The sequence below is a fragment of the Melanostigma gelatinosum genome, assembly GCF_949748355.1.
Source record: "Melanostigma gelatinosum genome assembly, chromosome: 18".
In the NCBI taxonomy this organism is placed as follows: domain Eukaryota; kingdom Metazoa; phylum Chordata; class Actinopteri; order Perciformes; family Zoarcidae; genus Melanostigma; species Melanostigma gelatinosum.
Window position 1 is genome coordinate 8,582,169 of NC_136651.1, and position 24,988 is coordinate 8,607,156.

General features: G+C 43.4%; 1 protein-coding gene across 1 annotated transcript; it reads right to left on the reverse strand.

Moving 5' to 3' along the window:
* Window positions 1–106: 106 nt before the first annotated feature.
* Window positions 107–23,469, reverse strand: pcsk5a (proprotein convertase subtilisin/kexin type 5a; the record flags this gene model as incomplete). Its single annotated transcript, XM_079289059.1, has 37 exons — window positions 107–579; window positions 1,327–1,546; window positions 1,927–2,027; window positions 2,535–2,752; window positions 3,398–3,572; window positions 3,675–3,905; window positions 4,615–4,857; window positions 5,637–5,851; window positions 6,666–6,864; window positions 6,990–7,073; window positions 8,008–8,208; window positions 9,364–9,506; window positions 9,687–9,729; window positions 9,873–9,941; window positions 10,023–10,223; window positions 10,800–10,936; window positions 11,921–12,023; window positions 12,366–12,481; window positions 12,703–12,841; window positions 12,975–13,078; window positions 13,545–13,629; window positions 13,862–14,052; window positions 14,280–14,382; window positions 14,576–14,701; window positions 14,844–14,980; window positions 15,597–15,785; window positions 16,034–16,154; window positions 16,532–16,635; window positions 16,735–16,835; window positions 18,551–18,757; window positions 18,935–19,107; window positions 19,201–19,289; window positions 19,546–19,622; window positions 19,918–20,061; window positions 20,211–20,381; window positions 21,157–21,261; window positions 23,320–23,469. 37 exons carry the CDS (start codon window positions 23,467–23,469, stop codon window positions 107–109), a joined length of 5,688 nt encoding a protein of 1,895 aa, XP_079145185.1.
* Between the last annotated feature and the right edge of the window lie 1,519 nt (window positions 23,470–24,988).

The following is a 24,988-nucleotide window of genomic DNA, read 5'->3' on the forward strand; positions in this document are numbered from 1 at the left end:
TAGCTTCAAGTCTCAACTCCTATTCAGTGAAGGATAAATGGGTCTGTCCCTCAGGGCAGGAGGAGATAAAGAAAGAGGGGGAATCCAGAGGAGAAATGTTTCTACTTCACCGGAACGTGTAGCTCTCATCATCGTACTCCAACTCGTCGTCGTTGTCCTCTCCCAGCTGTCCATACCGGAACTTCCTGTACACGGTGCCATCCTGGCCCATGTAAACAATGTCCTCATCGTCATCCTCGTCGTCGTCGTCGTCCTTACCCTTACTCCCTGAGCGACGTTCAGCCATGTCAACCAACTGAGCCTCCTGGAACTGACCTCCGGAAGAGCTGGTGCGGCCGCTGTAAGATGCTGAGGAAGCAGAGCTGTAGCCGCCGCCATATCCCCTGCCCGAGCCCAGCTTCTCGTACCCGCGGGGAGTGATGTCTGGGGGCGCCCTCTTGGAGCGGGAGTGCCTGATGATGAAGACGACAGCCACCAGTCCCAGCACCAACAGTATGCCGGCGATGATGAAGATTGTCGGATTACCCGTGGCCTCCTCTTCCTCTCTGAACGCTAAGTTGGTGCTCAGGACGCACTCTCCTAGAAACCCACAAAGACCGGTAAATCTGTCTCTCTCTCACTGACGAGCTGCTTGAATCCAGATGGGAGAAGAAAGGAGCCGATACAAATACTTACATGCTCATCTGAGTCAACCTCAGTTATTCCATGCACTCAGTGATAAGCATAACGAGCAGCAGCAAGTGAATTGCAGACTGTTTTCCCCCTGGGTTCAACCTCTGTCTACATAAAGACTGCCCTAGCTTAATGCTTAGAGGGAGATCTACAGGCATGACACACAGGGCTTCGGAAAAAAAGTCATAATATAGCATGGTGAAAATAGTCATGGTATAGTATGCCCAAAAATGTCATAAAAAGATACCGTATAATTATTATAGTATGATATAAAACAACTCAGAAAGAGTCATAGTATAGCATGTCATAACAAAGTCGCCTACAGCCTGCCCTAAGCTATCCGTCACTGCACACACTGTATTTATTGGCAATTTTGGATTGTTTGGACAAAATAAGCAACTTAAAGATATCACCTTGAGCTCTTGGAAATTTTGATGGTAATTTTTTCACTTGTTATGAAGATAAGCAACAATGAAAATGTTGATTTGTTTCAGCCCTACTGTGTCTACTTTGCAAGGGAGACAGAGAGAGAGAGTTTAATCTACAGATCATTCCCCTGTAGAATCAGAAAATACTAAAAATCCGACACTTCAAAGTCATGTGCCTCTCCATCCTCCATCTTCTTTCAACAAGCAAGACCGACCTACAGCCTACCTCGAGTCTCGGTGCAGTTACAACAGTCCTGCTGCTCCGTTGTGGCCGCCGCCTCCTCCTCCTCCTCCTCCTCCTCCTCCTCCTCATGGCGACAACAAAGCAGACAGCGTCCTCCAGCCTCTAAGATGGCCTGAGTAGGACACATGGTGCAGTTGGCTGGACCAGGCCCGCGACACTCCATACAGGATCCGTCACAGTCTTCACAAGCGTGGCCTGAATTCTGATGAGGGGCAAGAGAAAGGACTGCTTTTGAAAATACCACATACCCAGACTCGCAGCGACAGCATGCATTTTAAATCACAACTACTGATTCTTTGCCTCCAAAATATATTCGTAAACAACTTTATTTTCTGAAAGAACTGAATCTAAGTGATGCACTGCATCTCAGCTTAACTAAATTAATATACATCTACCTCCCAGACACTTTCAGTCAGTTGCCTCACAGCATGAGCCAGGAGATTTATTCTGGTGCAGTAATAAGTCTGTCTGAATTACATTGCATGACACCCAGGGTCAAAATATTAGAAATAATTATTTGGCTGAGGCAAGGACAGGGTAAGGATTTCATTTTTAAAATAAAAAGTCAAAGAGTGTGGTTACCTTTATCACAGGATACAGGCCTATGTCGCACATGGACTCACACAAGCCATCTGAGAGCAGGTATCCAGGGTAGCACGAGTCACAGGACTGGGAATCTCTGCCTGCAGATACATGACAACTTAAAGAGTAAGTCTGGGGATATTCTGTTTTTATCTTATTTTCAACAAATCCCAAGAAAATATCAAAAACAACAATCAATTGATCCTGCAATGAAGTATTGTCTGTGTAGCCAAAGCCTGATATGTATTCCTCTGTACCAGGGAGATCGGTTGAACCACACCACTGCACTTGGTGACATGTTCCTTCATTACAATGAACAAGAGCACCGTGTTTTTAGTTTTTTTTGGTCAATCCAACAAACACCATCCTGCTGCTGGAAATATTAACAAGTGAACTGAATGGTGATTTTGTTTAATGGTATATGTTGATATGTCAATATATTATTCGAAGACAAATGTCCCTTTTGTAGCATATGCAGTACATTTGAACCTGTACTGTATGTCACATTATTATTCTTGATAGCACAGACCAATCTACCATTTCCACATCTGCAGTCCGCAGATGTTTGTCTGCACGATATCAAATTACTGCCGAGTCGACGCTCATACCTGAGCATGTTCTGCAGCTGGCGTGGCAGGCATCGCAGGTCCTGTGTGCACTGTCGTGGTAGTATCCCTGAGGGCACGAGGGGAGGCAACGGCCTTCTCTCCGCAAGTAGATAAGACCCAGAGCGCAGCTCAGGCAGCTGTCCTCCTCGCTCGCGATACACTCGCTGCAACTCGGGTCACACTTCTCACACATCCTTGAGCCTGTGTTTCCATAGTGACTGTCGGATGGATAGGGAGAAAGTTATGATTAGATTCGATTCAATTAAAAAGGAGACGAGTTTGGAGTTTTGTTCGTCCTCAAAGGAACATCCTTTCCACAGCTACTCAGTCACTTGCAGCTTTGCACAGCCGTAAGTACCCAGACATGATAGAAACCAAGACGCCACGAGAGAGGCAACGCAGACATAACAAAACACTTCAAACCTTTGCTGAGGAGAGTGAGACACGGGTCCTGCACAAATTCAAAGTAATATTTTCTTATTTGCTATATGCTGCAGGTCTGAAAGTATGTAGGGTGGCACAGGATAAACAAACCTTTGTATCCCTTTTGTGTTTCCTCTGGAGGATATAACTGCACCTCAATTTAACAGCCCATTAATTTAACTCTTAATCACCGCACCCCAAATAAAATAAAGTCGAATTAGCATATTACAGGCCACATGAAGGGCCATTTAAATCTCAAGCTAAATTAGCTTCTATCCCCAAAACTGCGGCCCCGTCCGGCTAACTGAAGACAAGCAACGGTTTAGTGTCCACAATGACATTAAGTGACTCGGCCGATCTTTTATTAATGACAACACTGTGTGACCGCACTTAATGTGATGGATGGGCGGCGCAGCTGGACGGTGAGCAGGTTAAACTACCTGTGCTGGCAGGTCTCCACACACTCCTTGCCCTCTCGAAATAAGTGGATTTTACAGGCGAGACACTCGTGGCTGTGCTTTCCAACGCAGGACTGACAGGAAGGATGGCATGGTTCACATTTCTGCCCCGACTCTTCATAGTAGCCCGTGGGGCATTCAACCGCACAGGTGCCATCTGTACCAAACACACAGATAATCAGAGGGCTAAACAAACAAGAGCTATCCAGCAGGATTTTTTTTAGAGAATTCGCGAAAACAAAGACCAAGGTCGACTCACTGAGCAGGAGATGTCTCTGGTTGCAGCTCAGACAGTGAGTTTTGCCCGGACCTGAACACCGGTGGCAATATTTGTGACACGGGTGGCATTCCCCGTCCTGGTCCGCGTACTGGTGAGGTGAGCAATTGTTGGATGATGGCCCGCAGTGGCCGTGGCCCTCTAGCCTCTGACCCTCTCTGCAGCTGGTGCAGGAGCCAGCGTGGGAGCAGGTAAGGCAAGATGCATCACAGTCTGGCAATACAAGTAAGAATGTAACAGAGCCGAAGGATTATATCACACAGCGAAGCACACGAAACACCAAATGTATCTGTTGATAATAAAACATATTACATATTACCGTTCAAAGATTTGAATTATTAATTTTTTTCTGGAGTGAAACACTATGTGTTCGGATTTCCACCGATTGGGTTCTCGAAAAGTGATCTGTGAAAAGACTTTCTGCAGCCTGTTTTCACTTCAGATGAAAATAAACCCTCTGTCCATTGTGCAGTGCAGCAATGCACTTCCTTTTAAATGTCTTACTGCTGGCAGCTACTGTATGAAGCAACAAAAAGTGGGCATCGCCTACAACATCTTCCTTGGCGAAACACGCCATCCTCTGTGTTTTTGAGACCTGCCAGTCTTTCTCCAGGGACTTTGTCTTTGGCATCGCTGTTCTGTTCTCAAAGTTTGACAGCTGCCTGTTAACCGTCTGAAAAAGCGTTGCTATTTTAGTCTGAGCTAAAAGTCAGGAAACACACTCAGGCACAGTAGAGAATATAATTGAGAAGATGCATGAAGGGATGCTCAATAGTACATTAAATGTTCAGAGAATAAAGTTTCAGGAGAAATAGAGCATCTCTGACTTTGTCATACCCAACAGGGCAAGACGTCTGAATGTACAAATGTCTAATAAAATAAGTGAAACAATATCCGATGTGCTGTATGTTTTCTCTTGTACCTTTACATTCTCCCGTCATAGCGTCTCTATAAGTATGGGAGGGGCATGCTGCCAGGCATGCCCCGTTGTGCAGCGCGGCCTCGGGGTCCATACAGGCATCACAGTCATTGACGTTCGGGCCGTCACACAAAGCGCAGTCAGGGTGGCAACGCAAACACTCCCTTTGCCCTTTGTCCTCAAAGAACCTCTCGGGACAGTCTAGCACACACAGTCCCTCGTGCAGAAAGTGATACTCTTCACAGCCTGCACAAAGAACAGCTTTTAGCACTGCATGGAAGAACAATTTAGTGCAAGTCAGTGGAACTATACGAAGCGCCCTCAAGTCTTGGGAGAGGCAAACAAGAGGAAGGAAAGTCCTCTTCCTGTCAGGCACGGATTTAAGTCGCTCTCAAAAAGTGACGTCAAATGTTGTCATTTTGACAAACACACTCAATTGTACACAGCAGATTAAATAAAATGTCTGGCAATGTCATTTAGACACAGTGCATTTAGTGGAGAACAAGACTATGAGTAACTGTCGGCACGCTAACATGTTCAGATTAGTAAAGCTAAATCCTGGTGATGATCATCAGGTATAATGTTTATCACCTTCAATATCTTTGTTCATCTTGTAAGCATGCTTACGTTTGCCAATTAGCACTAAACACAAAATACAGCTGAGGCTGATGGGAATGTCACTGCTTTGGTGTTCAGCAATCCAAAGTGGTTAATGGTGCTACAGGAAAAGTTAAGGGATCATCAGTTAGAATTACAATTGCTCCTGTGGGCAAGGTGATTGCCTGCCAACTTTCATGGCAATCCATCCATTAGTTGCGAGTTATTTTACTGTCAACACAATGGTGGCGCTCGAGGGAAAGTCAGGGAATCACCAAAGCCATTGGGATACAGCTGACTGAGCACAATTACAACATCTAGAGCCATATCACTAGTGGGGCTAAAGATAAACAGCAACTTGCTAGTACTGATAACATCATCCAAAGACGAAATAGAGAGGTCAAATCAGCATTCAGATCTTTCAGCACCTGTGCACTGCCCAAGAGGGTTGCACTCCTGGCAGACTGAGGGGCAGCGTTGGCACTCCCTGACGTGCACAGTGTGCGCCGGAGGACACTCGTCCACACACTGGTGCTCGTGTAAGAGGAGAGGTTCTTCACAGCTGAGACAGTGGGTGGCGCTCTTCCCACAGGAGGCACAGCCAGGCGCGCAGCCACGACACACCTGGCCTGCAGGATAACCCCTGTGAGAAGTCAGACAGACATCAGTCGACACACATGCACGGACACGAGACGGTACACTGGGCTTACTATGCATACTCAGTTCAACCAGGCTGAATAATTGACAACAAGTAGATGTATCACTAAACAGATGCATTCACTTAAAATTCCTACTTAAAAACAATATATACGTATAAATATTGTTGTATTAAGACTCTTAATTAATTCATTTGTTTTCCTTGTAATAGGTGTCACGCTTGACTACTTATATTTTTTATTTTTTCACCATTTGAAAATAATAACAATGCTGTCATCAATGTGTGTTCTGCTGCTTGGGTAAACAAGGACATTTTGCTCCGGTCATTGCTTCAGTCTACAGATGGCAACGAATGATTCATCCAGACAATCATGTAGTACTTCACAAAAAGGTGCTTGGTAGCTGCAAGTAGTAAAAAAATAAATAAAGCCTTCATGGCCAAAAAGTTCAATAGTCATCTCAGTGCTAATGGATGCTTCAAGGACCTCTTCAGCAACAGAAGATATTCCTTGAAACTCAAGGATGTCACAATTTAATGGCACATAAACATCAAGTGGCGAATGTCAGAATCATGGCCGGCTAATACGTCTCCTGCCAGATATCATGCCTCAAACATCTGACCTGATGTTCAAAAGATGTGATTTCAACATGATTTTGCCACCAGGGGTAAAATCCCTACAGTATTTCCAAAGGAGAATAATCAATTTCCGGATAAAGCCGGCGCACAATCATGTCCTAGTATGTAAAAAGCATGTGAACACATACATATCAAATTCATATTGATAGGATTGACCCCTGACCTGACACACTGTTGGACACAGTGTCCAGCCTGCAGGAATAACTGAGCTGTACGAGTGTTCTGACAGCGCGTGCAGTGCTGACTGTCCACACACTGCAAACAGCCTTGAGGGCAGGCCTCACACACACCGCTCAGCCGACTGGCGAAGAAACCCCCCGGACACTTTAACACACATGTTTGCTGTGTGGTCAGAAACCACCCTGGAGGAGGAAGGAAGGGTACACGTCAATACTGCGCGGCAAAATAGATTAATAGGTTGTGGGGGAACCACGAAAATATGAAACTGCTGTTTCAGATCTGAAAGCAACCAAACATCTAATCTGACCTTTTGCACATTTTGTACACTGGTTCTTCTCTTCTCCAGAGCAGGACTCACACGACTGGTGGCAGTTCTCACACTCGCCATCATCTGAAGGGGAAACAATAGTTACGGTACGAATAACTGTCCTGGCTGACAGATGGAGCCCGAACAGTCAGATAGTGGTACACGCTCTTCTTAGTGACTTGCAGTATAATGCGGGACATAGAGGTTGCTATAGTTTGAAATCTTTGGGAAAAACAGTTTTCCGCCTACTTGTCAAGAGTTAGATGAGAAGATTCATACCACTCTCATGTCTTGAAGCTAAACAGCAGGTGATTAGCTAGCTTAGCATGAACAAAGATGATACGTTGTTGTTTTACTGGGGTAGTGTGCGGTAGCTATTTTTTGGATGGGCGGAGTCAGGCTAGCTGTTTTCCCCTGATTTCAGTCATTGTGCTCAGCCATTTGCCTGCTGGCTAGCTTCATAGTCAGTGTACAGACATGATAGTAATCTTCCTACGACAGCATTTCACTTAAACCCACTCTTCACAATGTAAATCAACTGACAACTACAGAAAAGCCTTACTGCATCCTGATACACGGTGATAATCCAAATTGTGTGTGGAGGTTTGAGGCTTTATTCTAAGGTTTTGTAGTTGCTAAAATCAAAAGTTTAATAATAACTTTAGTTCTTTCAACCTTTGTAATAACCTATGTACTTTTCTCAGTTACTTTAGTTCCTATAATTAAGATGTCTTGTCTCGCACTAATTAGCATATGTTGGTTAAAGGTCTACCCTACTAATTCTTGGGGGGGACTAAATGTTCAGCATATACAATCAATTATTTCAAAGTCCGTATCTGGCCGACGCTCAGTAGTTCTGCCTGTTTCGAGTACTTAAGTTGGCACGGGGTTCAGGGACGGCGGCACACAGACCAATTACCCTCCAAGATTTATTTTCTGCCCCTGTGAAAGTGCCCAAATCCCTGATTCATTATAAGCACACAGTTGGATTAGTGGAATACATAAGTATGAGTCTTACCGCTGCGAAAGGTCTGAATGGGACAGACCTCATGGTCAGATACACACTCCCCGTTTTCTCGCATCTTCCCTTCCTCACACGACAGACAGTCATCGTGCTCCGGGCCGTCACATGTCACACAGTCCGAGTGACACTCCTCACAGTCATTGCTGTCTTCGTCACCATAGAAGCCATCAGGACACGCCGAAACACATCTCCCCTCTGGGGGGAGAATAGACGTTTTCTCTCTTTTTGTATGTAAACCAATTAACTGGGCAAATTCATTTTTTAAGTTACTTGTATGTTACCTAAAAAGGGATATCCACCAATTGTACACATCAACGACTATTTAAAAGACCCGTATCAAAATCCAGTTTTAATACATTGAATAGGTTGGAATAGTGCCGACAAGGCATTTTGGTCGTGAATCTGTCCCGTATATAGTTACTAAAGACTTTCGAAGATTGTTATTTGAAAATGAGTCATCATCTTGTAAAATACGATGCATTGTCAGACATTAAATTACCCATAATAAAGTGGTAAAGAGAAGAGATACAATTAGCTTGACCTGCTGTAACATTTAAATGCATCGGTTCTAATAAAACAATAATATATAGTCAATAAGCAATTACCTTGTTAGCTAAATGAGCAAAATGCATGCCCCTTGTTAACCTACCTGTCTCCATCCCCGAGTGATGCTGGGGCCGACTCATTGATTTATCTGGCTGAGGTTTGTGCAATTTAGAATCTATATTAACTGATACTAACTGCACCGCGTATTGATAAATCCATGGCGCTGCCAGTGGTGCTGAAGTGGCAGAAAGATTTGTAATTGCTAATTATTCTCAGAGTCCTGCTTTTCTGCCAGTTGGTTCTGATACAGAAAACCAAACAAGTTGGAGCAGTCCAAGCTCAATCCCCCCAGTAAAAATTGATTGAAATGCCCTAAATATACTGTAGCAAACATAACAACATGTATAACAAAGTACATTTACTCAAGTACTATTCATAAGTACAAATGTGATGTGCTCCAGTTGAGTATTTCCATTTTCTGCTGCTTTATACTTATTACACTACCTTTTAGGAGAAAATACTATACATTTGTACTCTACTACATTTATCTGACAGCTATAATTACTATTTACTTCAGAAATTAAGATTTTACATAAAACAACGTGATTATCTTATAAAATATACGTATAAACTACCCAACAGTATATACAATAAAAAAGAAGACTCACATTCTCAGACTTTTACGTGTAATGGAATATCTTATATTGCAATATTGATGTTTTAAGTAAAGGATCTGAATACTTCCTCCACCACTGAAAATACTGCTTCACGCCTTCTTGTCTTGACCACGTGGGGCAGCTCTACCTGATAAGAAGAGGTCGGTCTCACACCAGTAGCACTCGTGTTCATCACAGCTCACGCAGTTGTCATCACAGGGAACGCAGGTCATCTCCTCGTCCACGCTGTACGTCTTAGCCGGGCAGTTTTTGTAGCAGCCGTCCTGAAAACTGACAGCAAAAGCTGCGTCTAAACCTGTGGTTTCCACTCACACTCGCACACAAATCCACTCTACTCTCACAGCAAAAAAAAAAGGGCTCTTTTCATTCTAGCGCATCAGTGAACTGAAAGGCAGAGCGAGTGTAGGGAGGCTAGATCACACATGGCGACAGTGAGGCACACGGCCTTACTTGTAAAAGCCCTCAGTGCAGGAAAGGCAATGCCTGGGGTTATCTGTTGAGAGCAGACAAAAAGAAACTCTCCTTTTAAAACAGCAACCAGGAGAAACCCTTGAACATGGTCGGCAACACACCGAGGAGGAAAGCTCGGTCTTCATTGCGAGAAAACTTTATTACGGCTACTGAGCAGTGACTTACACAAGACACACTTTCTGCAGCCCTCCTCACAGGCCATGCACTCGTCGTAATCTGGATCCTCCACCTCCCCTGAGAAAAAAAACAGAAAAGAGTGTAGCATGACAGGGATAAGAAAACCAAGCTCACGAATAACACTGTGACCTTGTTTACCTTCTCCACACTCCGGCTTCACGCACACGCCATCGGAGAGGTAGGAGGAGGAGCTGCACTCGAGGCAGTGAGTGGCGCTCGAGCAGAGCCGGCAGTGGTCCGAGCAGGGCTCACAGCTCCTCTCCTCGGTGTGGTAGAAGGCCTCAGGACAGGCGTCCAGACACAGGCCTTTGTACAAGTATCGCTCCAGTCCAAACTTATCTGGAGGACAGATAGCCAATCGTGGTGTGAATATGTGTGGCGCTGAACTTTCGAGTCACGATTACTTTTGGTTTTCCACAGTTCCATTTGGATTTTGGTGTCAAGTTGATAAAATACACCGATTCGGTAAGTTCGGAGGCATAAGAATCTCTAGATTCTATTCGCTTTTTCTATGCACAAAACATTCAGTTTGTCATTTAGCTTCATAGAAAATAAATAATCGATTATTTTATTATCGCCAGTCTTTTAAGTTGTGGTTCTTAAATCTGCTCTCATCAATAATTCTACTTCACTTGAACACAGAAAATAATTACCTGACTCTGCAGTTCCTCTTAGCTCTATGAAACATTTTAGCATCTTTCAGCTCATTATTTTGCTTTTACAGCCTTGCGGTTTTGACTTTACTCTCACCGCTCTAATTAGGATTGTTTTTTGACCCAATAGGTCTCCAAATCACATTTTTAGCACATAAATGTGTTTGAACAAAAAGCTATTTATCTCTTATTGTGTGTGCATATATATATATAGTCCTGTTACTTATTTTTAGGAAAGTGAAACAGTCTGTTTAGTCCTCACCAGTGTCACAGCTGGTGCAGTTGGCAGGCCTTGCATCCACACAGGTGGCACAGGTGTGGTCACACAGGTGACACTGGCCACCTGACTGGTACTTGCCCTTTGCACACTCCATCACACAGAGGCCGACATCTAGAGCCCTGCAGCCGACAACAACATCCAAACCACTTTTTGTTTCAGCTGCAACACCACAGATATGAATTATGTCAAACGAGATGAACTCGTTCACACGCCAGCATGTAACATATGGCAGAGTTACACGGATGAAGCTGAGCGTGTTGACACAGGGCGGAGAGGGAGGGGATGGTTGGATAAACTGGGAGGCAATGGGGGATTTTTGGATACTGATGCTGATTATTTGAAAATCTAATTTCTGATATACAATCGACATGCTGGTATAAGCAATATATCAGCAACACTAACGTATCCCTAACATTGTATACAGTGAATTACTGTCTTTTGTCATACAGTGTCAATTAGTTCATTTTCCTCCTGTTCTTTAAAAAGCAACAGACGACACATTTTTATGACTTATTCATATTCAGTACAGTCAAATATAATAATAAACTCAATAAATCGTCTTTCAAAAGTCAAAAACGGTGAAATCTCAGAGCCCAAGGAGACATCTTGCAATGCCTTGATTGTTTGAGCAGAAGTCCAAAACTTAAAGATATGCAGGTTACAGTGATTAGAAAAACAGAAATTCTCTCACCTCCTCAGAAGCTGGAACCAGAGCCTGTTTAACATTTGTCTTCTGCTAATTTAGCTTGACAGAATTACTGAAACGACTCATCAATTATCATTATTATAGTTCATTACAGTTGCCAATTATTTTTCTTTGAATTGACTCGTCAATTAAGTGACTGATCATTTCAGCTCTGCTTCATTTTCTTTGACATTTTGTTTAAAATGAGAGAAGACTCTGGCATAATAGCACACACAATTCATTTTCATTGATAAAGAAGTGTCAGCATCTTACTGGCTTTGATTTTTAGAACACCAATAGATCCGTGAAATATTGTTATTTGCGACTCTAAATCATGGTGAAGCAGCATTGTTTCACTCGGAGGGATGACTTGATTTCCACTCTGACACTGTATCTTAAAAAGTCAAGACCAACCCACCGTGAAGAACCACAGCTGATGCAATCTTCTCTTTGCGGCCCTGTGCACTTGAGACACGTTGCATCACATGCGTGGCACTTTCCATTACTGTCGTGGAACTCTCCTGATAGACATGCAGCAAGAGAACGACTCAGAAATTAATAATTGTCTGAGGCTTAGATACCAAAGGGTGCATGTCGCATTTACAAAACAGCTCATGCGACACATTTTTACAAATAAACATGACTGACTTATGGTTGACTCAGAATGAAGAGTAATGATAACACATATATAGATATAAAATATCCATAAATCAGCTTTTATACTCCTATCAAACAGCTGTTTTCAGTTAAAAAGGAAATCATCGTTTTTTGCGACGTTAAAGTAATAAGAACTGAATGTCTTGCTTTAATTATCTGGCAGCAGTGAGCCAACACGTGGTAGAGGAAGTAGATGGTTGACTGACCGTCTCTGCACACAGTGTTAACAACACACGCGCCCTCCTGCAGGCTGCGACCGCTGGAACAGCTGCTGCAGTTCCCCCGGCTCGGCGCCACACAGGTGAGACAGCTGGCGTCACACCTGAGGGGGAGAGCACCGAGACTGAACACATGCATAGACGCAAACATACACACTGATGACAAAAACACACACAGAAAAACTAACTACACCCATACAGGCACACAACTAAAAACAGCATGAAAACGAGCACAATATACACGCACGCACAGAAGCCAAACATAAGGCCTGCCATCAGCAGATAAACAAACCACCCACACCTGAACACACACCAGTGAGCTCACCTCCTACATATCCTGTGCCCATCAGCCATCTCTGGGTTCGGCTCCGTGGCGTAGAAGCCAGTACTGCAGGAGGACACACACTTCCACTCCTCCATCAGGAAGCCTTCTGCACAACCGTTGCATGCCGCAACACCTGCACCTGATGTCGCCCGACGCAGGAACAATGTGTTTTTAAATGGATAAAAGACACAGAAGAGTGCTGCAAACACTCCCTAATGACAATTTATAAGAGGTTTTCATACAGTCCATGACCCCTTGACCTGTGCTCTCACCTGCACAGGTAGCACAGGCCTTATGACAGGGCTTGCATGTGCCTTCCTGCTTGTCGTGGTAGGATCCCGCCGCGCAGCTCCGCTGGCACCGATTCCCCTGCAGACTGTAGAAGCCGGAGAGAGCATGTGGCACCGTGACACACACACACACACACACACACACAGAACTAATCATGTGACACCGTGAAGATGACTCATTGCCTAGACTGTAGTTTTCCAACCCACAGCACACCACCACAAGTTCTCGATGAACTGAGTCATTGAACACAGTATTGCGGAATCTTCAAACCCAACAATATGGTGAATGTGACAGGGATGTTTTGTTTTCTTGTGATGGTACCGAAACTGGTAATCAAAATATATTTTTTCTTTTTGAGCTGTGTGCGACTCGGGAAGGAAAACACATTGTATAATAATAGAAAAGTAAAAAACATTGAAGCTTTTTCTAATTGTTATGATGCTGCAGAGCGTTTTGTGAACGGGGAGAATCAGTATTCTCAGCTGCTGGAAGAGAAGGAGAAATGTTTTCCGAGCAGTTCATTCAACCATCACCGGGAGAATTTGCCTCACCTCGTGTCTGGTTTGCATTCCGTGCAGATGCTGTAGGAGGTGCACTTCAAGCAGTTTTCACTGCACTTTCTGCACATATTTGCATCTGTGGGGAAATGAAACAATACACATGGAATACACATCACAGCGATTATCAATCTTACTCACACACCCCTCAACTGCAGTTACATCAACTGACTATTCATTAGCAGGCTCATATGCAGCTGTTTGGATATGCCATGGATGGATCCTTAAAAAGGTCCACGGGAGGATATTCCTTCTGTGTAACGACAAAAGCATGTGCCAAAACACAGTTCAGAAATGGCCAGAAATCCAACCGTGATCGAGGTAGTAGTTATCCCCGCAAGCGGCCGTGCAGGTATTGGTCCCCTCAGTCAGGTAATGACGAGCTTTACAGGAAGTGCACTGGTCACTGCGACTCCCATTGCAGCTCTCGCAGGAGGAAAAGCACCTCTTACAACGCCGCCGGTCGCCCCAGAATCCCCTTGGACACTCCGACACACACATCCTATTGGATGGACACGGGCCAAAGAAAATGCCAGTCTGGATCCATTTTCATCATCATAATGTTGCTGTTAAGAATTTTGATCCACAATATAAACACATGGGGGAAAAAAAAAACCAGCTTAATATTTTTTATTTGCAATATGTGCGAGTCATAAGTTCTGCAGTATCACCAAATACTGTATCCTGCATTCTGGATCTACAGACTCTACGCTGTGTAATCATGCCAACCTTGTGCTGTTCTTGAACTTGAGAAAAAAATGTAAACACGTGACACACTGCTGCGGGCTGGGCCCCTCACAACCATCGTCACTGCATTCTGGGTCGCAGGGTCCTGGAAAGGCAAATACTCACAAAGTCACTGCAGCATCATGGCTACAACAGACAAGTGAATCTCTTAGCTGCTGATATACTGTCGGTGCATATTTACATAAACAAAACTACCCGAACTAACAAAACAACAACATTTAGCTGCTGTCTGAGCGTGAAAAAGGGGCAGCTCAATACCAGCCGAGCACCTGACTCACCACTGTATTCTTCGGCGAGGTCACTGTCCATCGGCATCTCAGCCGACCTGGCTCGCCGCTCACGATAACTGGGATAAGGCTGCCCTGCAGTGCCATAAATCAGCAGGGACCACTCCTGTAGCGTCCCTGTGAAACAACAGAGAAACGGGAAGAGAGCGAGATAAGAGGCCTCGCTCGGGAGAGCCTGCACTGTATTTTAGCTGCGGTTCAAGTTGAACTTCAATGTACGTTTCATAATGCTGTGATGTTGCAAAGAGGAAGAGCAGACCTAGTTCAGTGTTGTCTCTGTTCTGAGAGGAAGTATCCTGGATTTTCAAAGTCCATTCCCCTGCTGCCTGCTCCCCCCAGCTGTGAGCTGTCATGAATTCCCAGTTCTGGAATCCCTCGGGTGAGTCGTCAAGAGGCCTAAACCAAGACATTAAATAATCACGAAAGTATTACCACTACAGCTACAACTGCTGCTAATTATACTACTACTGCTACAAATGGGGCCGCTGCTGCTAAGTCTACTGCTGCTGCTAACATTACTACCACTATTGTAGTAATATAATATAAAAGTATTGATTAGTTCAGCTGAAAAAAGAGAATTTGAGAAAATGTACATATTTAATTCCCCCCCCCCCCCCAAATGTGCTTTAAATCACAGAGTAATCAACACCCGAGTCTTTTTGCTACATGCTGTATTTTTTACATTGCAGTTTGCCGAAAGTAATTTTGTAAATATAGAAATAGAAAATAATTTTGCCCGAAAACTTGCTCAGGTACCAGTTCCCTGAAACACTGTAAGAGCACGACTCCTGCGATTTTCCAGTAGTGTTTGCCAAAATCCAACCCACCCCCTCCCACAATAGTACAAGGTGCCAAATGGAAGAATTTAGCACCGTGGAGAGTTATGCTGTGCATGAAACAAAAATGTTGCTCATAGATTACTGTGTGTAGACACCACGTGGCGAAGCTTCAGGGAGAGGGTTGGTCATATTTCCCACACATCGGGTCCGTGATTGAGCACTGCTCTAGTTACCTGTTAGCGAGCAACTGCGACACGGTGCCTGAAGGTGACGCGAGAGTAATGGAAAGGTCCCCGCGACGGCTGTGAGTGATGGTTACACGGACGACAACATGCTCCACATAAACAACGTGCTGCAAGGGCTCGCTAGAGCAGCCTGCGCTCTCAAACACAGACATCAGCGGCGAGCCCGGATGAATAGTTCTGTCATGAGACGGAGACAGGAAAAGAATAAAGACACACAGTGAGTGGCAGAAAAAAAGGGAAACGCAAGAGACGGTTACAAGGAAAGGAGAACTAAAAAAGTACATTAAAAAATGAAAGTATGCGAGAATCAATGCGAAAGAAATCCATGTGTGAACTGAGACAGAAATAGATGAAGTGTGATGAAAAGGGAGGAATCAAGGGAAGCCCTGACTCAAAGCGGAGATGCAGAGCAGTCGGTGTGATACCTGCTCAGCTGGATGGGAGCCTCCTCCACACACTCGTGCTGTGTGGGGACTTGTTTCCACCGCTCGGCCTCCTTCACCATGCTCTCAGCATCCAGCAGGCCAAAGCCATACAGGTGGCTCACTGACACACACACACACACACACACACACACATACCACATTAGCTGGGGCATAAAAGGCGCTGTAGCTTATAAAAAAACATCACACACTCCCGGGACTTTGTAGGCGTTTATTACTGTTCTGCTCACAGTATCTCATTAGTTTTGTATGCTCGCTGCTTGATAGTTTCCCAAAAAAGAACAGAGAGAACATTTACAAAATATGCTTATCGAGCTGAACTTATCTTTGTTCATCTTCTTCATTATTAGTTTTGAGATGATTCAAAAGCGATCATGTAATTATTCATTTTCTCCAAACTGCTTGCTAATGCTGCAATAAAAAAAATAAAAATAAAAACTGTGTCGAATTAGAAATTTAGCAGAAGTCCAGTGGGAATACCGTTGTATCCAGCTCCATTAACGCTCCAGTCTGGAGCAAGAAGATGATGAGATTTTGATGTCCGGACAATAATGTGCTGCACATCCCTCCAGGTCAGTAAAGGGCTGACAAAAGGTCAAACGGAGAAAACGCATCTCATCACCCGATCAAAGCAATTAATGGCGCCTGCATGTATTGTGCGTGTGCGTGCAAGAGCTGCTTACTTGGCTTCCAAAGTCAGAGCGATGACGCCTGCGGCCATGGAGGAGGAGAGCGACGTCTCTGAGTTAGCCCGGCTGCAGCTCTGCTCTGGACCCAACGTTACCTGTCGAGGACACCAGATCTTTTACATCTTTAACAATATTCACTTGCCATTCCAAACCTTGGCCTTAATGGAGTAAACTTACATTGTCGTGGAGTGATAGGATATATACCATTAGATGACATTTGTCTGCCATTGGGCTGTACCGAATGTTATGTTGTGGTGAATATGTGGAGTCAATGTGCAGGTGCTACTTGTTTTATTGATATGTTTTCAAAATGCCTCAATGCCAAAGTAATTACATATTGTATAATTACGTTATTTTCTTCCCTGGTGGGTTGTTGTGCAAAACACAAAGATTACTGGTAATCAATCAAAAGAAAATAAAGTAGAAGTAGGTAATTAGGTATTCCACTGTCATTTGGCCATATTGTCTATGCTGGCATGCTACGGAAGGCCTCTCGAGTCTTTGGCTTTCAGGATGTTTACAAAGCTTCTTACTGTATAATTAGACACGCTGCAACTGCTGAGGTGCTTTCCAATGCAGCTCCTCCTGAGGTTTCTAGTGCAAATGAACAATAGGCTTCAAAATACTTCTTTTGAAATGAATAGGACAATGCCAATTTCCAGATAATGTTCATTATCAATATTCTTATTTTATTCTAGATGATAGACCCTTCTTACAGCGTCGAGCAAATTTCACTGTTTGTGGATTTTCAAATGATTGTTCTACCGGAAAGAAAGTTAATTTGATTGACAGGTGTCTCAGCCGATAACACTCAACTGCCGAAGTTGTTGCTTGCTCACCCCAAACACTGCTCCACAGAAAATGTGTATTTTTTTTTGGCTTTAAGCAGCTTCAAGCAGCTGGATTGTTTGTCCAACCACAGTTACACAGATCATCATCGAAAATAATGTCAGTGATTTTCAGATTTGTTGTCTTTTTAAATATACCAGAGATGCTCCTCCACACTCCAAGCCTCTGGGAGGGTGGCTGCTACGCCCTCAGTGTCTTGGACGCAACAACACGGATATCATAACACAACACATTTCATCATTTATTCCATAGTCTGCGGTTAGCTCTGCAGAACAAGAAAAGGAAGTTGAACTGATGTGAGCCAGTCATAGCTCCAGTTGTTCTTGGATGGACAGACTTGACCCAAAGTTCTGATATTTTTGATTTTCATTTTTCCAGTAAATCACAGCTGTGACCCTCATCATTCAAGTTCAAAGGTGTGACGTCAGTAATGTGTACCTTGATGTACAATTATAACGAAAACAAAAAGGGCCGTGAGGCTCCATTTAAACCCAAGTAAACTGTGTTTCACATGTTTGCTGTGCACACTAAAATACTTCCAGGATGTGTCGGACATACAGTTGTTGAACCTTAGAATTCCTTAAAAAAAAGAAAAAAAGATTCTCTCCAGGAAACATCTTGAAAATGATCCTGTAACATAAAATACACATAAACCTCTCGTGAAATCTAGTTGAGTAAATCATTTATATTCGGGGTGATGGTCTCAAGTGATAAAAATGCTTATTTTTTGTAATTAAATCTTGGCAACTCTACCCGTAATGGATTGATTATAGTAAAGAAGCAATGTGCAGAGTGTGCTTGGAACCGGTGACTGAGAAGGAGACAGTGTTCTTCATAAAACACCTTGATTTAGATGAAGCGAACACCTCAACACAAACGTGCCTCCATTACCCCTACAGACCCATCGCGGCACAGCGTGGCCCTTTTGGTACTCAACACGTTACTCACAGCCTCTACTCACCATCTCCTCCGTCTCCCCTCCAGTGTAAGCTGTCGCAAGTGTGGAGGAGCACCGCTCCAGGTAATCTGGCTGGCTTCCACGCCGAGTGCTGCTGCTGATAGAGACCGTGTAGATACTGCTGCTGTAGCCGTCACAGGAGCAGTGGTCCCCTCTTCGCCCTCCGTACCCCGACGCCCAGACAAAGACAGAGCCCCTCCCGTGCCGGCCCTGAGATTAATTGGGGGAAGCAGACAGAGGTGATTCATTTATTAATGATATTTACACATTGATGAGAAGGAAAAGATATGCCCTTGAAGTAAATATACTGCCTCAGGTAGGACACAGACATAAACAAACACATGCAACCAACAAGCCTTATTCATAAACAAACTCTCTTTCTCTCACTGTTTTGATGCCATTCTGTAAAGCAAGTCGAGTAAGAGCCCCGGGTCCCTCCAAAGTGGCCCCGTCATCTTCTGGCCCCCAGCTAGCTAAGTAGATGTCAATATGCTGTGGTCTGAAGCTCAGGGATTGGGCCTCCACAATGTCTGTCACATCGCCATCCAGCATACGGATGCCTACAGGTAGAGCAAGTGTTTGCAACCACACAAAACTTGTAACCTCCAAAACTCCTTCCCCATTCCAGTTTTCATGCCATGACTTGGACTCACCGCCTATCCGCGCGTGGAAAGAGACTCCAACCGTGCAATGAGAGTTATTTGCAGCCGCAGCAACCGTCCCTGCACACTGTGTGCCATGGCTTCAGAGAACAGGAGGAGAACATCAGAACATGAGGTTAGATGCATATGCATGAGGAGACGATGGGCTATTTCCGTTACATCAAACCAGTGAGAAGACAGAATTCAGACTGGGGGGGGATTTTGCACATCCATATGTGCATGTAATTACTGAAACGTGGAAAGAAAAGCGTGCATTAATTAAAGTTGGAATCGTGACGAGGAAAAGGAAACTGCAAAGCAGTTGCGAAGAGGTATCTAGGAATAACAAGTACTCACTAGTTGGAAGCATTGTTGGAATTATTCGGAGAAGGGTCTTCGTCTTGTCCGTTCACATCATAACTGGCCAGAGGATCCTGAATCAGATGGATAGTAAGTAGCAGCACATTATGAGATGCTGGTGGTTATCTGTCTCCGTTTCATCAGACAAAAATCACAACGAGCATTATTCACCAGTCCACTCCGCGGTTAAGTGGATCAGACGTTTTATGTCCATTCCAATACTGTTGGCCGCTCTTTCCGAACCTTTGGCCCAAAAGCTCTGGCTGCAAAATCTGTCTCAGCTCTGCGCGCTTAAACTAAGAGCTCTGCCAAATAGCTTATGATTAATGTCCCCTTCCCGAGAACAGTGTCCCATCCCAGGGCACTTACATAATTTGGCTTCAGATCCGGATGCTCTCTCTCGATGCCATCATCTAGGACAGACAGCACCACACCCTTCCCGGTGTACCCTCTCCTCCAGGCCCCCGCAATGTTCATACAAGACTGGCAGCCTTTGGACTCATCACTGCAGTGCTGTGGAGCAAATAGTGAGACGTTCAATTTAGCTCCTGAGTAAAGAATTAATCAGGGTATATTCTAGGTTCTGTTTGTCTGGGTTTATGCGTCGGTGGTTCAGACTTTAGCTTAGTAAAGGACAAAACACTTGAATAAATCAGACTCACAATGTACCAGAGGCTGTTCCAAAATGAATTGTTATAGGGCAGTGTCTGGGTGCGGTTAAACTGAGAACGAGCAGTGGGAAGGTGTTCGGTCTGGTCAGTGGAGGAGATGTGACCGGCTCCGGAGTTCCTTTTTACTCTTCTCTGGACCACTTGCTGTTGGAGCCATTCCACCTGAGAAGGAACACACAGGGTACTGGTACAGACACGTGTAGCTGCATGGCTCAGCCTAAGGTGGACCACTTTGATTCAGAGCAAAATGTCTCAGCAACTATTCGATGGATTGCCACAAATCTGGTCCACACCCTTTAGGATGAATTGCAATGACTTTGATGATCCTCTCACTATTTATCTTGCATCATCATCATCAGGTACTTTTTAATTTGTCCAATACTTTACTAGACCAAAATTCTGCACAATCAACATAATTTTCATCAGTCTAAACTGTACTTCATATTTAGCGTAATTAGCATATGTTAACACGCCCACATGCTTAACTAACATGGTCAACATGGTCAACATGGTAAGCATTATACCTGTTAAATATCAGCAGCTGTTGCATTAGCACTTAGAGACATGCTAGCATTGCTCTCGATCTGACTAGGCTGGAGTTTTTTGGCAATTTTCTATCTTTTGTAAATCATCGGACTTCTTTTTTGGAGATGTCATCATGTTCTCAGATCTCAGCAATTACCTTAGAGGGTACAGGTATTATTATTACTGGTAGAAACGATGGCAAAAGCTACAAAGAAATTAGATCAAACTTCGAATAAATCACACTTTAAATGCAACGTGTGATATGGGCATTTTATCTTGAGCGTTTGTGGTTGTGCAAGGGGATGAGTGTGTACATGAACATGTGTGAGTTTATGCGTTTGGAGGGAGGGAGGGAGGGAACACGCTGCTGATTAATAATCCAGCAGAGTCTCCTCATATCCCATTACTATACCTTGGTCTCCTTGGCGACGCTGATAGCCACCTCGTTATTGGACACAGTGGACCTCTGCGGCGTCTCGTGGTGACGGAAACTGTAATAACTCTTCAGGTCTCCAATCTAGTAAAACAGACATCAAATCCTCAAAATGAATATGTTTGCAGGTGCAGGTGTGTTGCTCCGTCCTGCTCCGGCACTGTAATAAACAGCTGATAAATTATGAAACTGCCTTTGGTGTGTTTCATTGAGGCCGTTACCTTACACCTGGCAACAGCAACCTGAGCAACAGCAACCTGAGCCGCAAGACTCAAGCCACACTGCTGCTCGTGAGTGTGTGTGTGTGTGTGTGTGTGTGCGCGCGTGTGTGTCCATAATGCCATGACGTAAACAGATTTGTCTCATGTATAAGAAAAGGAGCTGCAGCTCATTTGTGTTTAATATAAAAAGGTGTCATAGGTTACTTATTTTCTGTGACTGGCTAGAATAAATTATGATCCTAATTTATTCCCTAATGGTTCTGTTGTGAAATTAGCTTTTGACCTCAGCAATATAAAGGTAATTATCAAACGGGTCTCATCTCACCTATAGTGGAACATGGACCTGCAGCTTTCATTACAGCACCTCTCCTCAGAGAGTACATTGTGTAGACTCGTATGGGCCTGGCCTCGATGCCTCGCTCTGTTTTATTTATTTGCTTTATTATTTATTGATTTAGTTTGTATTTGGTCATTCTGTGGGTGTATCTGACTGATTCTATTTTGTTTAATTTCTTTGGAATCAATGAGTTCTGACAACACTTTGCGACCTCGATTGGAATGGCAATAAAGTGCTGGATCTTGGTTCTTTGAGCTTTAACTGTTTGGACAATTAATATTACTTTATATAGTCAGGGTGGGTTATAATAATGCAATAAAGGCAAGAGGTGAGAGAACAAAATGTGAAAAAGCTTGGTATCCGTCTCACACACCGATGAACATCTCAGCAGGCTTGTAATGCAGATGAGCAGCCGCTGACTTCTAATATAAAACGTTCTCTAGGAGTCCCCCAAAGCAAAACCTTTTGCTGCCCGTATACGAAGGCTAACATTTTAACTTCATTCTGCAGTAGCTTAATGGCAGTTTAGCGCTACCTCTACCAGTTAGGCTTATTACCAGCTTAATCATTTTGAGACAGAATCATCTACGGCAGCTCCAAAAATGACTTTTGACTGTCATAAATGATCATGATTTTCTTAAATCTTGTACAGAAATGAATTAAACATTGCTCTAGCTTCTGCCGAGCAGATGGCAGGCAGTGAATTGCTTTTCAAAATTCCAATACATCTATAGAAAAGCGTTTGTCGCTGTTGCCATAAAATATCTTAATTCGTCAGGACAGACACTTTGTCAAGTCAGCTCGCTACCTCAGCACACAACATCTTATATGTTTAGATTTCATTTTAAAAAGCACTCAAATCTCTGCAAAATCTTCTTCAAGGCAAGAATAGGTAGCCATGTATATTTTATTTAACCTTAATTCAGTCCTCATCATGGAGTACCTGGTGCTTCTTTTAATGTAGCTTCTATTGTGCATTGTGTTTTTGTGTAACTGTGTTTCAATGTGTCCCGTCTAGATGAGATATACGTTTTAATGTACCATTATTATTCGCACAATACAATATAAATTTCTGTCTTTTGCACACAAATTGTACACAAACGTATTGTCCATTCTTCTCTATTCCTCTACTGCACTTCATCTTAAATATAATACTATGTATGTTACTACTCCAGTTGGACATTTGCAATCATATTGTTCTATATGACATTACAGATGTAATTAGCAGTCTGGTTATTAGATAGTAACTTATATTTGCAGTGCTGAGCAAGAGAAGATTTTTTTCTAAAGATCTGGGGCATTATTTTGCAACAACCATCATTCTGTAGGCTACGATGGATTTTGTCTCGATTTGTTTGTCATTTTGCTGTAGCTCAAAGTCCTTCAATGGGATGAGGCCTGAAGCTTGTGGACTGACAGGCCGACACTCTGAGCGTCTCTATAATAACCCGACATGAACAGTGAGTGAATGAGGAATTACAAACGTCAAAATATGATTAAAAAACAACAACTATATCGACCACAATGAAGGCTGCACATGCTCGGTGGGTCCTTGTCTGGTGCTTCATGTTGGATGACACTTACCTGACCCATATTAGTAAATCCATATTTCTCTGCTATCCTGTTGACAGACTCACGGTCCCCTCTTGTCCTTATCGCCCAGTCGTTGGTGTAAATCGTTGCACGACAAAACTGGAGAAGAATTCCCATCCACAGCGCCAAAAAACGCACCATTGCTGGAGAGACAACGAGGCTTCCTCTATTTAGACTGAGCCCACAGGTGGTTTCAGGGGTCCTCCCTGCACGCTGATCTCCTACGCAAAGTGTTTCTCATTGCCGAAATTGAAGTCCACTGTCGCGAAGAAACAGGTTCCCTCGGATGTTGTGCAGGAACGGAATGATGTTGTGCCGGCTGAAGTTGCCAAGGCTCTCCTTCAGCAGGAACAAGCAACTATCAAATTACTGCTTCAACATGGGAGCCAGGGATCAACTGCATTGTATTCTTTATGAGGATCCCATCTGTGGCTGCAGCACACAATGTCCTTATGTTGCAGCTTCGTCTGCATGTTACATTTTTAATTAAATTAGCCTTATTTTTCCTCATTAGTTTGTGTTGTCTGCTGTAAACACACGTGCAAACATGGGTAAGAAGTGGCCAAAGACATAAAAGGTCAACTGGCTAATATATCCTGCAAATTACATTACATTACATTTCATGAATTACATTATTTTAAAGGCCTCAATTTAATTTGAATTGACAAAGCAGCATAAAAATAATAGGCTGCATTTTTTTTCTGAAGGACCGTCACATGATTACATTGTGATATACTCTTGTTTGTCCTCTTAAGTCATGAATGTAGCCTACATGGTCCAACATTATAGGGCAAACTAAATTTGTTTTCCTAAATACAAAAAAATCCAAACATCACTACATTTTTACGTATCTTCTTTAGAACCACTAATGGAAAGTAACTAAATACATTTACTTACTTTAAGTGCTGTCCCTACAGTTTTGAAGTCCTATACACATATTTAAGGATTAAATCAGCAGTTTTCATCTTGTGACCCCTCACAAAAAACGTGAAGTCTAGTTTCGGCGCCTTCTGGTAGCATTTAAATAACAGTTTTAATAACAGTTTTTGACCCAATGAGTACTTTGCTACTTTAGGTGCATTCAGTGATAATTCTTCTACTGGATTTGGATATCAGGACTTTGTAATGGAGTATTTCTAGACTGTTATATTGTAACTTTTACTGAAGTAACAGAGAAGCGAGGACGTCTTCCACCACTGATTGGAGCACAACATTAGCATGAAAAGATCAAATGGACTGATGTTAATGACGTCTGTATCATCTTACATCAGTTCTGCTCCGTTTCACAGGACGGGGTTCCGTATTGACGTGTTTGAGCTGTAATAACCTGCACATTCATGTCTTTTTTCTGTCAGTCACCTCCCTGCTCCTGAACAAACAGCATTAAAGCATCTGTGGAGTGGCTTGCTTTCAGTGTGACCACTCGACTTTAACATGCACCACATACAATGATGTCGTAGTCACTGTCTAAACTGATTTGTATATGGGTTGTGTGTTTTCAGTGAAAATCCGTATCCATAACAATGAGGATGTGTTTCGCATTTTGGGGGGAGGGGAAATAATATTTAGAAATAATATCTCCCTTAAAGCGATGGATATTTTTTTTGTATTCCTCTTTTTTTTGGCCAGATGCCTTTCCCCTTGGCACCACAGCAGTCTG